General features: G+C 42.1%; 1 protein-coding gene across 1 annotated transcript in view; it reads right to left on the reverse strand.

Moving 5' to 3' along the window:
• The window catches only part of pmepa1 (prostate transmembrane protein, androgen induced 1), a 47491-nt gene extending 39476 nt beyond the window's left edge, over positions 1 to 8015 (reverse strand). The window contains exon 1 of the mRNA XM_075460167.1: positions 7485 to 8015. Coding sequence (XP_075316282.1) covers positions 7485 to 7578 — 94 coding nt within the window. The 5' untranslated portion in view covers positions 7579 to 8015. The remainder of the gene's footprint in view (positions 1 to 7484) is intronic.
• Between the last annotated feature and the right edge of the window lie 5269 nt (positions 8016 to 13284).

The raw sequence follows: 13284 nt of genomic DNA on the forward strand, positions 1-13284 counted from the left end.
CCTGGGAAGATTGACAGCTGTCCTGAATGTTTTCCACTTGTGAATAATCTTTCTCTCTGTAGAACGATGGACTCCAGATAGTTTGGAAACGGCCTTATAACCCTTCCCAGATCGATGGGCAGCAACAGCTGCTTCTCTAAGATAATTGCTGATGTCTTTCCTCCTTGGCATCGTGTTAACACACACCTGAATGCTGCAGAGCAGCAAACTGACAAAACCTCTGCTTTCATAGAGCTGCTCACACTGACTGATGATCAGTTAATCGGAGCATTGATTCCCAGCACATGGCTGCTACTTACCCTCTTAACTCTTAGGGAAGCTGTTTTTCACACTTAGTTACTTTGACCTAGTTATTGTCAGATAATAATGACATGGTGTAATAGGTCACGCGTTGTTGTATTTATCTAATTTTCTGAAATAAAAGGACGTGATGACATATTATAAAGCCCTGTTATGTAGAGACTGTGTTCTTTCTTTTGTTGTATCTTTTTGTCTGTAAACATGCCATTGATGTTTCTGCCCAAATACCGAACCTAAAGAGTAGTAGAGAATTACGTCTTTATGTTTAGTAACGTAAGATCCGGTGAGGCACAGTATCAGCGTCCCCTTCCTGCTGTCAACACCGCAGCCCAACTCCAGCCTGAAACGCTACGATTCCTTTCCTCGACTTCAAAAATAAATACCACTAGCCTCTACCTGAACTCACACTCAGACACATGATATGGATAACATTTATGTTGGCCATGGCGACAGACTGTTCGGACGTGTTGATTTTAAGGCATGTAGTAACACATGCAACGGGAGCCCGAGCCACTTGTAGGAAAAGATTGTAATGAGCAGATAGCAGGAATGACTTCACCACACACGCATACACACAAACACACATGGCTGGCCTGTGAGTAATACTGATGTCATGTGCTTTGACGAGCAACGTCTGCCGCTCGGAACAGATGTGTTTTTCAATATGTGAGCAAGTGTGTATAGTCTTACTTGCGGCAGGTATATGAAACCCTACAATTACGACCCTACGAGACCCAGATGAAGGAAGGATGTGAGACAGATAAATGATAGTCTGAAAGTGAGTCAGTGGGGCTGCAGATCTTTCACAAGTCTGGGGAGAGTTCAGTGCTTCAGGTCCAACTGTTAAAAGATGCATCTGACGGGATGCAACGTCGGTCGGTGCAGCCGGTAACAGAGTTGTTGCTAATTCAATCAGAATGTAGCACAAACTAGTAACTGAGCTATAAATCAGCAAGCTTGCCCTTTGCTGCTGATTACAGGATAAGCTATTCTAATTGTTGCCACTTGTGCCAATATTGTATTTTTACAAATTTTGTATTTCTATTTTACCTTGTGTTTCTAGGTTAGCATAGGCCTTAGATTAGCATAGGCTATTATGCGTATCATATGTTCAGTATAGCTCTTGTAATTAGTGTAAAATGTATATTTTGTAGTATCCATATTGCCTATTTATTGTTATTGTTAGAGTACTTATGTCATGTCATGTTACGGCATGTTATGTCTTGTTATGGTAGCTGCTGTACGGTGTCCTGTCCTAAGAATTTCAGTGCCCAGTCCGACTCTGTGGTTCTGTGCATCTGACAATAAAAAACTTGACTTGACTTGTGTTTCTTTTTGTTCATCATCAGGCATTTAATTTCATTGCCTAGCGCAATGTCTCGATCCGCTTCTCATTCTTTCCTATTTTGCTTCCTAACTTAAGGGGTGAACCAGTGTTGTGTTTAACATCTGGAATTTCAGTTGATCCGTGTTGGCCCAAGCCTCATCAGAAATGGTCTGTATTCGAAACCGCATACTACATACTTGCAAACTACATACTTCCATTCTGCATACTGCATACACATCGATCAGACAGTATGAAGAGCGTTTACCCACAATGCATTTCGCTCCTGCCTGAGCCGAAATCTGCCGGCCTGAAGCTGATTTCTCTTAAGCTCTAAACTCTGTAAACTTTAGCAACATTTGAAACATTTTCAGGCGAGAAAGTAGTCGTTTAGATCCCCAACGTGTTGAAAACCTGACAAAATACCGGATATTTACAATTTTGTTCCCACGAATTCGGCGCTACTAAAGCTAGCCGCAATGAGCAACGCACTTCCGGTTATTTTCACAAAATAAAATACCCGTTGCCTTTTATCATAGGGAAAGCCATTACGATACAATTGGTGCTTTTGTTTTGAAAACAGGAAGTGAACCTACCCTCGTTGTAGCTAGCTTGAAACTGCCGTTTTGACAGGAAATGACGATCGGCGACGTCACGTTACGTTGCATCTTGGGTAGTTTGAGTATGAGTAGTAACCTCATGATGCATACCCAACATTTCAGAGAATCTAGTATGCATCCGGGAACTTCTCACTTACTCAAACTCGCTTACTAACTCAAAAAGTTAGTATGAGTAGTAGGAGAAGTAGGAGAAGTATGCGGTTTCGAACACAGCCTTGGTCTCCATGGAAGGGTGGCTGTCAGGAAGCCATTCTTCAGGAAGGGAAACAGGGAGAGAAAAGGCCAAATCTTTCAACTTATTGGACCTATTTGCTGAAAATGTGGCACATTGGGGGGGGGGGGTACACTGAGTCGTTAAAGCATTTTTATCATCTGCAACAACACATATCAGATCAGACATCTGCTCTCACACAGACATTTCCTTCCAGCTCTGTTTTTAAGATCTTTTTGGGGTAAAAATTGAGGGAACCCCTCCTCCTCCTTCTACCGTGTCGACGTCCTGCTTTGAACACCGCATCTCACGTGTATAATGTGGATTATCCCGCGTTTTACTTTGTTCTAGTGTGTCTTTCATCTTTCCTGTCACAGTCCAGTGCATACTTCCCAGTACATCTGCACCGGCTTAAAAATAATCTTGTTTTTATAATAAAGGCCAATGCATCATTAGTTTCAGTCTGTCAACTCCTACACGATTTTCAGCTTGCGTCTCTGCTCTGCTTCCATTTCTCTTCCCTCTCTCTTCCTCTGTGTCCTCCGTCTTCTACTGACGCTCTGTTCATTCTTTCCAAAGTTATGACATATTCTCTCCTCTCCCCTCTGCTGTCTTTCTATCCTGCTCTGTTCTCTGCTGTGTCTCCTTTGGTTTATCTGTTTCCCTCCTTCTGTCCTCCAGACTAAACATCATGTCTCTTTTCAGACAGAGGAACTGTGTGTGTGTGTGTGTGTGTCTGCATTTATATCTCGTCTTTCTGTTACAAGTCCAGGCAACGATCTGAATTACTGTGAACAATAAGAGTAAAACATTCACATGTGCGTACTCCCCTGCCGTTTTTTTTTTTTTTGTGAGACTGGTTCTTTAAGCGTGCCTCCCATTCATTTTTCACATTGAAAACGTTACATGACTCACAGCTGGAGCTATGCAGCGGGCTTGGATGAGCATGAAACAAAATATCTGATTCGTTTCATTTCCATGTCTGCAGCATCAGATCTCAAAATGCTGTCAAGTGAGGAACAAACAGCGGGAGAGAGTGGAAGATTATGATGTTGACAAAACTAAAAAAAAACACAATCTACAGCTTAAAGCCGGGGTGGGCAGAAATCTGGAAAAGGATAAAAACAGAAACGCCAGAAAGCATGGGCATTTGCATGCGGCTTCCTATGCGCTAAATACAGATTATCATCAAATGGGAGTCAAATCCCACTCCTACAGATGGTAGTCAGCTGCTTAACCCATTCAGACACCTCATCCCACTCCTTGCGAGACTTTGTTGAGCTTTATGAAACTTGCTGAAAGGGCCTGTAATTGGCCAAAAGCTCCCGCCTGAGCTCGATTTTCTTCAGCCTGAAAACAGGGCAAAGAGTAGGTACAGAAACCTGGTTTCCCTCATGAAAATTACATTATGCTAAAAGAATGTAATGGAAATTTCCCGCGATAATGCCAGCAAATTACCACCATTCTCAGCTTTACGTCAATTCACTTTTATATTTGGCGTTACTTTTAATATAAGAGTCTCTGCTTTCAGGTTTCTGCCCACATTCCTATTCTGAATGTTATCTAACCAGTCAGCCAACATTCAATTAACCTCCACAAGGGACATAGATGACTGGTGAGAGTCATGAACCCCTCTCACATGCGATGAGGTAAAGGCAATACTCACTGGGTTCTCAAGAATCAATATTTCCCAATTTTAAACTGAAGTCATCAAACTCTTGTGACAATATTTCCTCACCCATCAAAGACGAAACAGTCTCGAACTGAAAATAAACTCCCTGGAGTCACTGAATCATGCTTCTTTCAAAGTCTGTAACAAATATATATATTTTTAAATCTTTGCCATGTCATTTCTGATCAAATTACAGTAAAGTGAATATCTTTAAATTCTTTAGATTATAAATAATTACAAGAGGTTTGTTTTATTTTAATCTATTTTGGGCATTTTATTATTCATTCTAGAAAAAAATCATAACAATGCATGACATCAGTCATTGATTATTCAACAAAAACTGAGTCAAAATAAGTGTGAAAACCTAAGTTCACCCCAAGGTCAGAAACCCAAGAGCTACATCTCAGACTCTGCAGGCCTCAGTCAGCATGTTAAAGGTTAAAGTTCATGACAGCACAGTTAGAAACAGACTGGACAAGTATGGCTTGTGTGGAAGGGCTGCAGGAGAAAGCCTCTTCTCTCTAAAAAGAACATGGCAGCACAGCTTAGGTTTGCAAAGCTGCATCTGAACAAACCACAAGACTTCTGGAACAATGTCCTTTGGACAGACAAGACCAAAGTGGAGATGTTTGCTCATAATGCACAGCAGCACGTTTGGAGGAAACCAAACACAGCATATCAGCACAAACACCTCACACCAGCTGTCAAGCACGGTGGTGGAGGGCTGATGATCTGGGCTGGTTCTGCAGCCACAGGACCTGGGCACCTTGCAGCCATTGAGTCCACCAGTAATCGAGTCTTCATCTCCAGTAGACTCCATCACTGTGACGCTCTTTTAACTGGACATAAAGACTGGACTAACCCGGACTAAGAGATCTGAACACATCACAGCAGCTTTAAAATCTTTACTCTGGCTTCCAGTCAGTCACAGGATAGATTATAAAAGCCTGCTGATGGTTTACAATCTGTGATCTGTTCAGAGAATATAAAGCCAGCAGAGCTCTTAGATCCAAGGACTCAGGTCAGCTGGTCCAGTCCAGAGTCCAGACTAAACATGGAGAAGCAGCATTTAGCTGTTATGCTGCAAACAAGTGGAACAAACTGCCAGTGGAGATTAAACTTTCACCAAATGGAGACATTTTTAAATCCAGGTTAAAAACATTTCTTTTCTCATGTGTCTATGCATGAAATCTGCACGATATCTTTGAGCTTATCTGGACTGTTGCTTGTTTTTAAATTCATTTAAATTACTTTATTTGTTTCTCTTTATATTCTTTAATGTATTTTTAATGCTTCTTCCACTCCCTGCTGCAATGCTTTTATTTTATGTGAAGCACTTTGAATTGTTTATACATGAAATGTGCCATACAAATAAATTTGATTTGATTTTGATTTTGATGAACTCCTCTGGATACCAAAGTGTTCTAGAGTCAGATGTGAGGCCGTCTGTCCGACAGCTGAAGCTGGGCTGAAACTGGCTCATCAACAGGACAAAGATCCCAAACACAGCAGCAGATCTTCAGCAGAATGTGTGAAGAAGAGAAGAATCGAGGTGTTGCAACGGTCCAGTCAGATTCCAGACCTCAGCCTGACTGAGATGCTGTGGTGGGACCTTCAGAGAGCTGTGCAGAAACCAGAGCTGCAAACCTCAATGAGCTGAAGCAGCACTGGAGAGAAGAGTGGGAACAAGATTCCTCCAGAACCATGAGAGAGACTGATGACGTCCCACAGAAAACCATCACTCCACCTCACTGCTGCTGAAGCTGCTGGATCATGGGGTGCACTTACTTTTCCACACTCTGCTTCTGCATTCTGGCTCAATTCCGGTTAAATAAATATCAATACTAAGTTATTTTCACGTTGTAGCTCATCTGAAGCTGTTTTACCAAATTTCAAGACCTGGCCTGGACAAAACGATCATTTTTAATCATCTTTTTTTATTATGTCCAGTTTGCTTCCTAAATAATAGATGAGCAGCAGGGGCAGCTGACTCTTTTGTGCAGCTCAGGTAAACTGTGAATTACCCAAACACCTCAGCTCTTAATGTTTGCCTTAGTGCTAATAATAGTTGGAACAATAAAGTCAATAAAGGAATGAATCAATGAGTTATTAGTTAACCAAGTTGAGCTTCTCACTCTAAGTCAACCTTCTTGCTGGTTTTGTCTTTTTACATTTTTTCAAACACATTACTCTCTTTGTTGTGCCACAGGAATCTGAATGTTTACAGTATTCAAACAGATGGAAAAGAAAAGGCAGAATGACCTGCTTAATATCTCCACGCACGCGGTCATCTCTCCGGTGACTGCACCGTCAGGAGTATCCACGCGCGCGCACTGCCTTCTCCAAAGAGCTAAAAAACGTGTCTGAATCACGGCTGGCTGCCGGTGACCTCAGCCGGACACACTCTCGCGCACACGCAAAAAACACACGCGCAGCTTTCATCTGCGGGTGACCTCACAAGCATCAGAATCCGAATCCACAATCCGCAGTGAGAACGGGACCTCAAACCGGTTCGGCTCTCCACATTTCTCCAAACAAACACATTAAAGCGCGCGCGCATAAAACGCAAACACGCGCGCACATAACAGGGATTTCCCGGATACGACCACGCTCATATAAACACATCATTGCGCACGTGTGCACGCGCTCATAGAAGCAGACGGCTAGACAGACGTCTGGCCTCAGTCGAATGACGAAGCGACGACAAAACTTCCTGCCCCCCCCCCTCTTTTCCACCGAGAAAAATCCACCTTTTCCTCCGATATCCACCTCCCGCTGTCCGCCAAGCCGACATCCCGACAGCTCCAGCACCATTTAAATCACACTTTTTACCACAGAAACCTCCAACAAACTGTAGTTTTCTATTTATTCTGAGTGAAGTGCGCAGGAGTCATTTGGTCTCTGCGGGCTGGGAGGCTTGCGGTTCTGGTTCAAGTTCAAAACCAGTCGCTGTTTTATCCAAAGTGGACAAAACCCTTCCGTTAACCATTCCCAAACCGCTTTATTAAAGCTGCGATCGCAGTAAAGTTTGCAGAAAGTCGCTCAAATCCCGAATGACATCCTAAAACTTTACATTATGTTCGCTAGACAGATTTTTAAAAAAAGACGCGTTTGACGGATTTTACGCCATAAAAGCGAGCAACTATGTCAAGAGTAGCACAAAACCAACATCACCTGTGGTAAAGTAGTACACAACCCATATCCCACAAAAATACGCAAGAAAAGGAGACATTTCCCGTGCAAATCCAAGCAAATGGTAAAAACTTGCCAAACTGCAGATCCTTCACGGCCACAGTTTCAGCCACTGTTGGAGGAAAAATGAGGGAATTAGGAGCAGAAAAAACGCAGGAAACTTACTGATTTCCATGCTCTGGGAGGTGTAGCGCTTGCAGTTACAAGTACAGGAGACATTGGCGGCGGTGGTGTTTAAAACACCCATCAAGTTCAACATTTAAAGCTTCCTAAAATCAGACATAAATACTCCAGGAGAGGAAGACTTTGAGGGCTGGGGCTGGAGAAGGTCGGGAGAAGGAGAGGAGACCGAAAACAAGCCCGAAGTCCCTCCTGAAAACCTTCCCTTTTCTCTGCGCTCTCCAGCCTCCTCTCCTTCCTCTCCGGTCCGTCCGTCCTCCCCTTGTCTCGGTTCTCTCCTCCTCCTCTTTCTCTGATTCCCCTCCTCTTCCTCCGATCTATCTATGTATCGATTTTAGCTATTTATTTATCCGTCTATCGGCGCGCAGCCAAAGTGCCGGCATGGCTGCTGAATCGAGTTTGAACGCTTCTGAAATGTATTTCGGTCAGTTTCATTGTCCGGTTCTGTCCGTTTGGAAACGAGCGTGAACGGATCCGTGTTTTCCGCCGAGTGACCGGCGACTAAACTGCCAAGGGACGTCTGTCTGGTGCTGGCTGTTCTTTCTCTCCCCCCCCCCCCCCCCTTCTCTCTGTCTCTGGGGATTTCTCTTTCTCCCTTTCTCTCTGTCTGTCTCCCATTTCCAATTTCCACTTGCCTTTTTGGCACATCACAGGTCCGCCGAGGCGCAGAGCCAGGCAGGAAACAGCAGATAAAGAAAAAGCCCGAGATATATTTGCTTAAAGCCCCAAAGACCTTGCAGATCATATTTGATCTCTATTGTTTTCAGTACTCTAGGCTGATACTATATTCTATTTATCCGTTAAATATAATAGAAACTTTAGAACTACTGCTCTATATTGTTGTTATTACTTTAATTTAGCAGACCTTTTTTTTATCCAAAGCCATTTACAATTAAGGGGCAATTCAAATGTGGGGGTTCAGTGTCTTACCCAAGGATATTTCAGCATGAAAACTGGAAAGTTGGGAAGTGAAACCATCAATATTCCTATTTAAATATGATCTCCTTAGCTGCAGTCACCCTGATTGATTTAGTGTTTTGTTAAAGAGGATGTACAGGGTTGCAGGTAAAGAGGCTCCATCCCTCAAGTAAGACTTGTATGCATCCTAAAGGTCAAAATACCTCATTACATTAGTGATTTAACTCCCTAACTTTCACATTTTCACATCAAAGTATGCTTTGGGAAGATACTGAACCCCCAGATGTTCCTCACTAATAAGGCCAGAATTATCCTTGCTTTTTATTTGCACGTTCACATTAAGCAACTTGCTCCATCATGTGCGTAATTGCTCACGTGTCTTCTACGCCTGTTGCCGAAGGATTCCACTAGAGGGCGCATCAGAGACCGGAAAAAAGACGCAATCAACACCATCCCTGTTCAGTTTCAACATTTTTTTTTGCTCCATGTACAGATGTTTCCAAAATGGTCCTGATCTCTTGCTAGCTTTTTGGACAGGCATATTTATCACTGTGCAGTGGCAAAGATAAAGCGTAAAAATGTGGGTAATTGCGGACTTTTATTCGTAAATATTCGGCCATTTTGACTGTTGCTGAAGCCATTACTCTCCATCCACTCTGCACTACCCCTACCAGTCACCTACATTCTGCAGCTTGCAAATGTGCATCCTTGTTTTCTGAGCATGTGCACAAACGATGGTCCAAAATGCAAACAGACACACCAGTAACCAAAAGAAAATCTATTCCCGGTCTAAGTCTTTCTCGAATAAAAGAATCTGCTTAATTATTGTAATAATGACAACAAAATCTGGCTTATTTAATATAATACTTTTATTTATTTTTTAGCACAACATTAACAGGACTTTATTGACATCAGTTAATTTGGTCTCTGTTTGGTGCTGTGGACAAGACAGAAATGAAATGTACAACTTTTAGTCTCCTGGAAAAAGTTTTCTTCTTCAGCTCATGCATTTTTAAGGAATAAAGAGGTACTTAAATGAAAGTTGTTGAATGTAACTGCGAGAGCCGTAATGGCAGAAACCCCTCACACACGGTAGCTAGCTTTTAGCCAGTTACTCTGCATCCACTGCACGCCTGCTCCTGCTAACTGTAAGAGCTGTCGGGCCTTTTTCTGGACTTTTCTGGGTGCCACACATATGTTGTGTACGTATGTGTGTATTTGTTTCCACACGTATGTGTATAAATCCCCTTACTGCAACAACAGTTTCTCTGTAGATGTGTATTAGAATACTAACGACAGAACTAACCCACATCTGCTAGCCAAAAAGATAAGACGCACATACGTCATTCTCTTGTCAGGGTAGGTTTGTACCTCAGTAAGTTAGACACATGATTGTGGTGGGGGAGGACCGGGTTTGATACTCAGTTGTGCAGGAATCCTGAGGGTTTTCTAGCGGTTAACCTTTAACAATTTGATCATGAATGTCCTGCAAATAACGGCCCTGTAGCTAAAATAAAACCCTGATGACTACAGTGTCAGCACAGGAGTATCCATGCGAATGTCCCAGGAGCCTCTTTTTGTTTGCTTGGATTGCAAAGATCTTGCAGTTGATCTTTGTCTAACCATTCTTGTAACATATAGCTCTAAACTTGTGATTAAACTCCTAAACCTAACCATTCGTGAGCAAGAGACCAGTAGAGAATGAAAGCAAGGTTGAAAAGTGCAGTGACTGTGGAAAAAGTTGTGCAAAACAAAAACCAAACTGGGGATCTCTTGCATGAAGGTCCGTGGATTTATGTCCTCCACCTCCGTCTCATGGACTCAGAAAGTAGATCTCATCACGTAGAAACAGATATATGAAGACGTAACATAGTGACATGGTGACAAATCGAGACATAGCCTGCATCTGGATGGATGAAAGCTAACAGAATTAGCTCTCTCTCTATGCTTTTTTGTGTAGTTTCCTTCCACATGTTGAGTGTTAGACGGCGTAATCTGTATCTCATTCAGAATGACGGATAAAAAGCGATGATACGTGGGAAATGAAGTGTCAGGGTCAACTTATACTTGGTCGCCAACAAGAGCAACTGCAGAGATAATAGATAATGGAGAAAGCTCCTCCCTGATGCATACTTGGAAGGCTGCCTCTCTCTCATAAAAGTGAAGCAGATCAGCATCTACAGAAAGAGGAATTAAATGCAAACGCCTCAAATTACGTCTGCATCTGGGCTCATTCTTTTTTAGTTGCACGCGGACAGTTGCAGGCAACTCAGAACAGAATTTGTTGCTATTTGGACCAGTTCAGGATTTATGTTCATGATAACCAATGTTTACAAAGTTAAATCACTGTTGGGTCTATATATTTAACATTAGTTATACCTTAGTTATAACATTTGTAGTAAATTTGTTTTTTCTTATTCTTCTCTTTATTTATTACCTGCTGTAAAGCACTTTGGTACATCGTAATGATTGTTTGTAAAGGGCTGTATAAATAAAATACATTTACATTTACCTTGTTAGTATCGTGTTGGATACTGAGACCTCCTACTTCTTTGGCATGGTGTTCTTTGATCCTGGTACAACATTGCCCACGTTTACATGCACAGCAATATTCTGACATCAACCCGATTGAGACTTTATTCTACCCGAATAAGCTCCCATTCAGAGTGAGCAATATTCAAATTAAGCTAAATGGAGTGCGCCAATCTTAATCACACTGTGTTGACACATAAACAATAAACACCATAAACAATTCAATCGCTTTATTGTGTCTTACAGGTTTTCACAGTGGCAGGTCTGCTTATTGAAATGAGTGAAATTGCAGGTTTTTAGGAACTTGTTGTGGGCTCGTTTTCAGAGAATGGGTTGCTTGCTTCTGTCACATGACCCCGCAGCACCGTCTTTGGCAGTTTGCATGTACACATCCATGATTGTAAGGCTTTGCTTTTTGCTGCTGTGTGTGCGTCTGTCTGACTTGCTGGGAGGTTTGCTGCAGAATGCTTTGCTGCTGACTCCTGAATGCAAAGTCATTGTGTGTTGCATGCCCTATGAGCTGGTGTTATGGATTGGATTTATCATCTACAGACTGCAGACAATACGCTAAACAAACAAGATAAGGTCTGTTCGGGTTCACAGAGGAACGCACCTGCACAGAACCGGGTTCCTTTCACACCCTGGAGAAAAAGTTTAACAAAAAGTCATATAGTTGCACATTCTTGTCTGAATCTATAAATCATGCTTACAAACCTCCAACTCGTGCTTAAATCCCTGATTCGAGCATGCTAATTATCATGGAGTCATAGGTAGAAAGCACGTGCTTTTAAACTACATTAAGTTTAACTTGAAGGTCACCGGCGAGCTTTTTGCACAGCCATCAACAGAAACAGTGAGCGCATTTCAACAGGCTTTGATCAGTCTGGGACTTTTTTGGTTCCTACTGCTAAAAAACAATGACAGCTATTAAATTGTGGACATATTGTCTCATTCTCAGTGTAAACTGGGCAGCTTTTTCAAATTGTCTGTAGCTTTAGATGAACTGCATTTGGATTTAGAAAACTTTAAACGAGCAGTGAGTTTGCCTTCTGTGTCTAACTCAACACACTGTGCCATCAATTCACATCCAGAGCTCTACTCGTGTCTGTTGTCTTTTTTTTTCTACCCTTATTTCATCACAGTCACAATGAAACAGTCAAAATAAGGGCATAGGTGGACGTCATGGAAAAAGCAGAGTTGTCTTCATCACGTAAACATAATTCCAAATTAGGGCTGGGCGAGTTAACTCGTTAATTATTTAACGCTGATAAATGTTTTTATCGCGCATTAACGCAGGTTTTGGGTTTTTTTTATAAAAAATTTGGGCTTTTGTGCCTTTAATGGAAAGGAAAGTTCAGAGAGACAGGAACCAGAGAGAGGGGGAACGACATGCAGCACAGGGCCATCCGATGCGGGACTCGAACCGGGGCCAGCTGCAGCGAGGACTATAGCCTCTGTACATGGGGCGCCTGCTCAACCCACTACGCCACAGACCACCCCTGTTTTATTATTTATTTTATTATTGTAAAAGTCTGTTGCTCACAGGCTTTTATTTTGTAAAAGTCTGTTGCTGTCTGCTGCTGAACCGGAAAAGAATGTAATCGGCGGATCCACCAAACATGGAGAAGGGTACGGAACTTTTACTCGGCCATTTTCATTTTAAAGTTCTTCCAGACGGCGGAGTCGACAGAACCAAAGTCATCTGTAAACTCTGCCAAGTTGAATTGTCTTCTCAGCGTAGTAGTTCCAGTCTAAAATATCACTTAAAGGCAAAACACACAACTGATAGCAGCAAGTCATTCAAGGAAACAGACAGTGGAGCGAGGCTTCTACATAAAAACTACAGAAAGATGCTGATGTTAAAAGTGTGTTTGCACAACAAATGTTATGGCACTTTCATTCATATGGCAGCACATTTAAAATAAAACTAAATGCTAAAGGCTATACACTACTTTTGGATTCATTTTTGGATTTTGCGTAAAAATGCGATTAATCGTGATTAATCAGGGAAATCATGCGATTAATTAGATTAAAAAATTTTATCGTTGCCCAGCCCTGCTCCAAATGCATTAAAAGCTCTGACATCCAAACCCATTTAGCAAAGGTTGACATTATTCTGTCATTCTACTGAGTTGCAGAAGTGAACACACTTTTAATGTTAACCATACTGTATTGTGGTGGCTCCATTACCTCACAGTTGGAAAGAACTTCAGTTCCTTAAGGTTGGACTGAAATTCAGCCCAGTCCCACAAAAAAAAGGAGTAAAAGGTACATTTGTCCACATCTCCAGAAGAAAGTAGTGTCATAATTCATGGTTAGACATTGTGAGATGGCA

This window comes from Odontesthes bonariensis, chromosome 3 (genome assembly GCF_027942865.1).
Source record: "Odontesthes bonariensis isolate fOdoBon6 chromosome 3, fOdoBon6.hap1, whole genome shotgun sequence".
NCBI lineage: Eukaryota > Metazoa > Chordata > Actinopteri > Atheriniformes > Atherinopsidae > Odontesthes > Odontesthes bonariensis.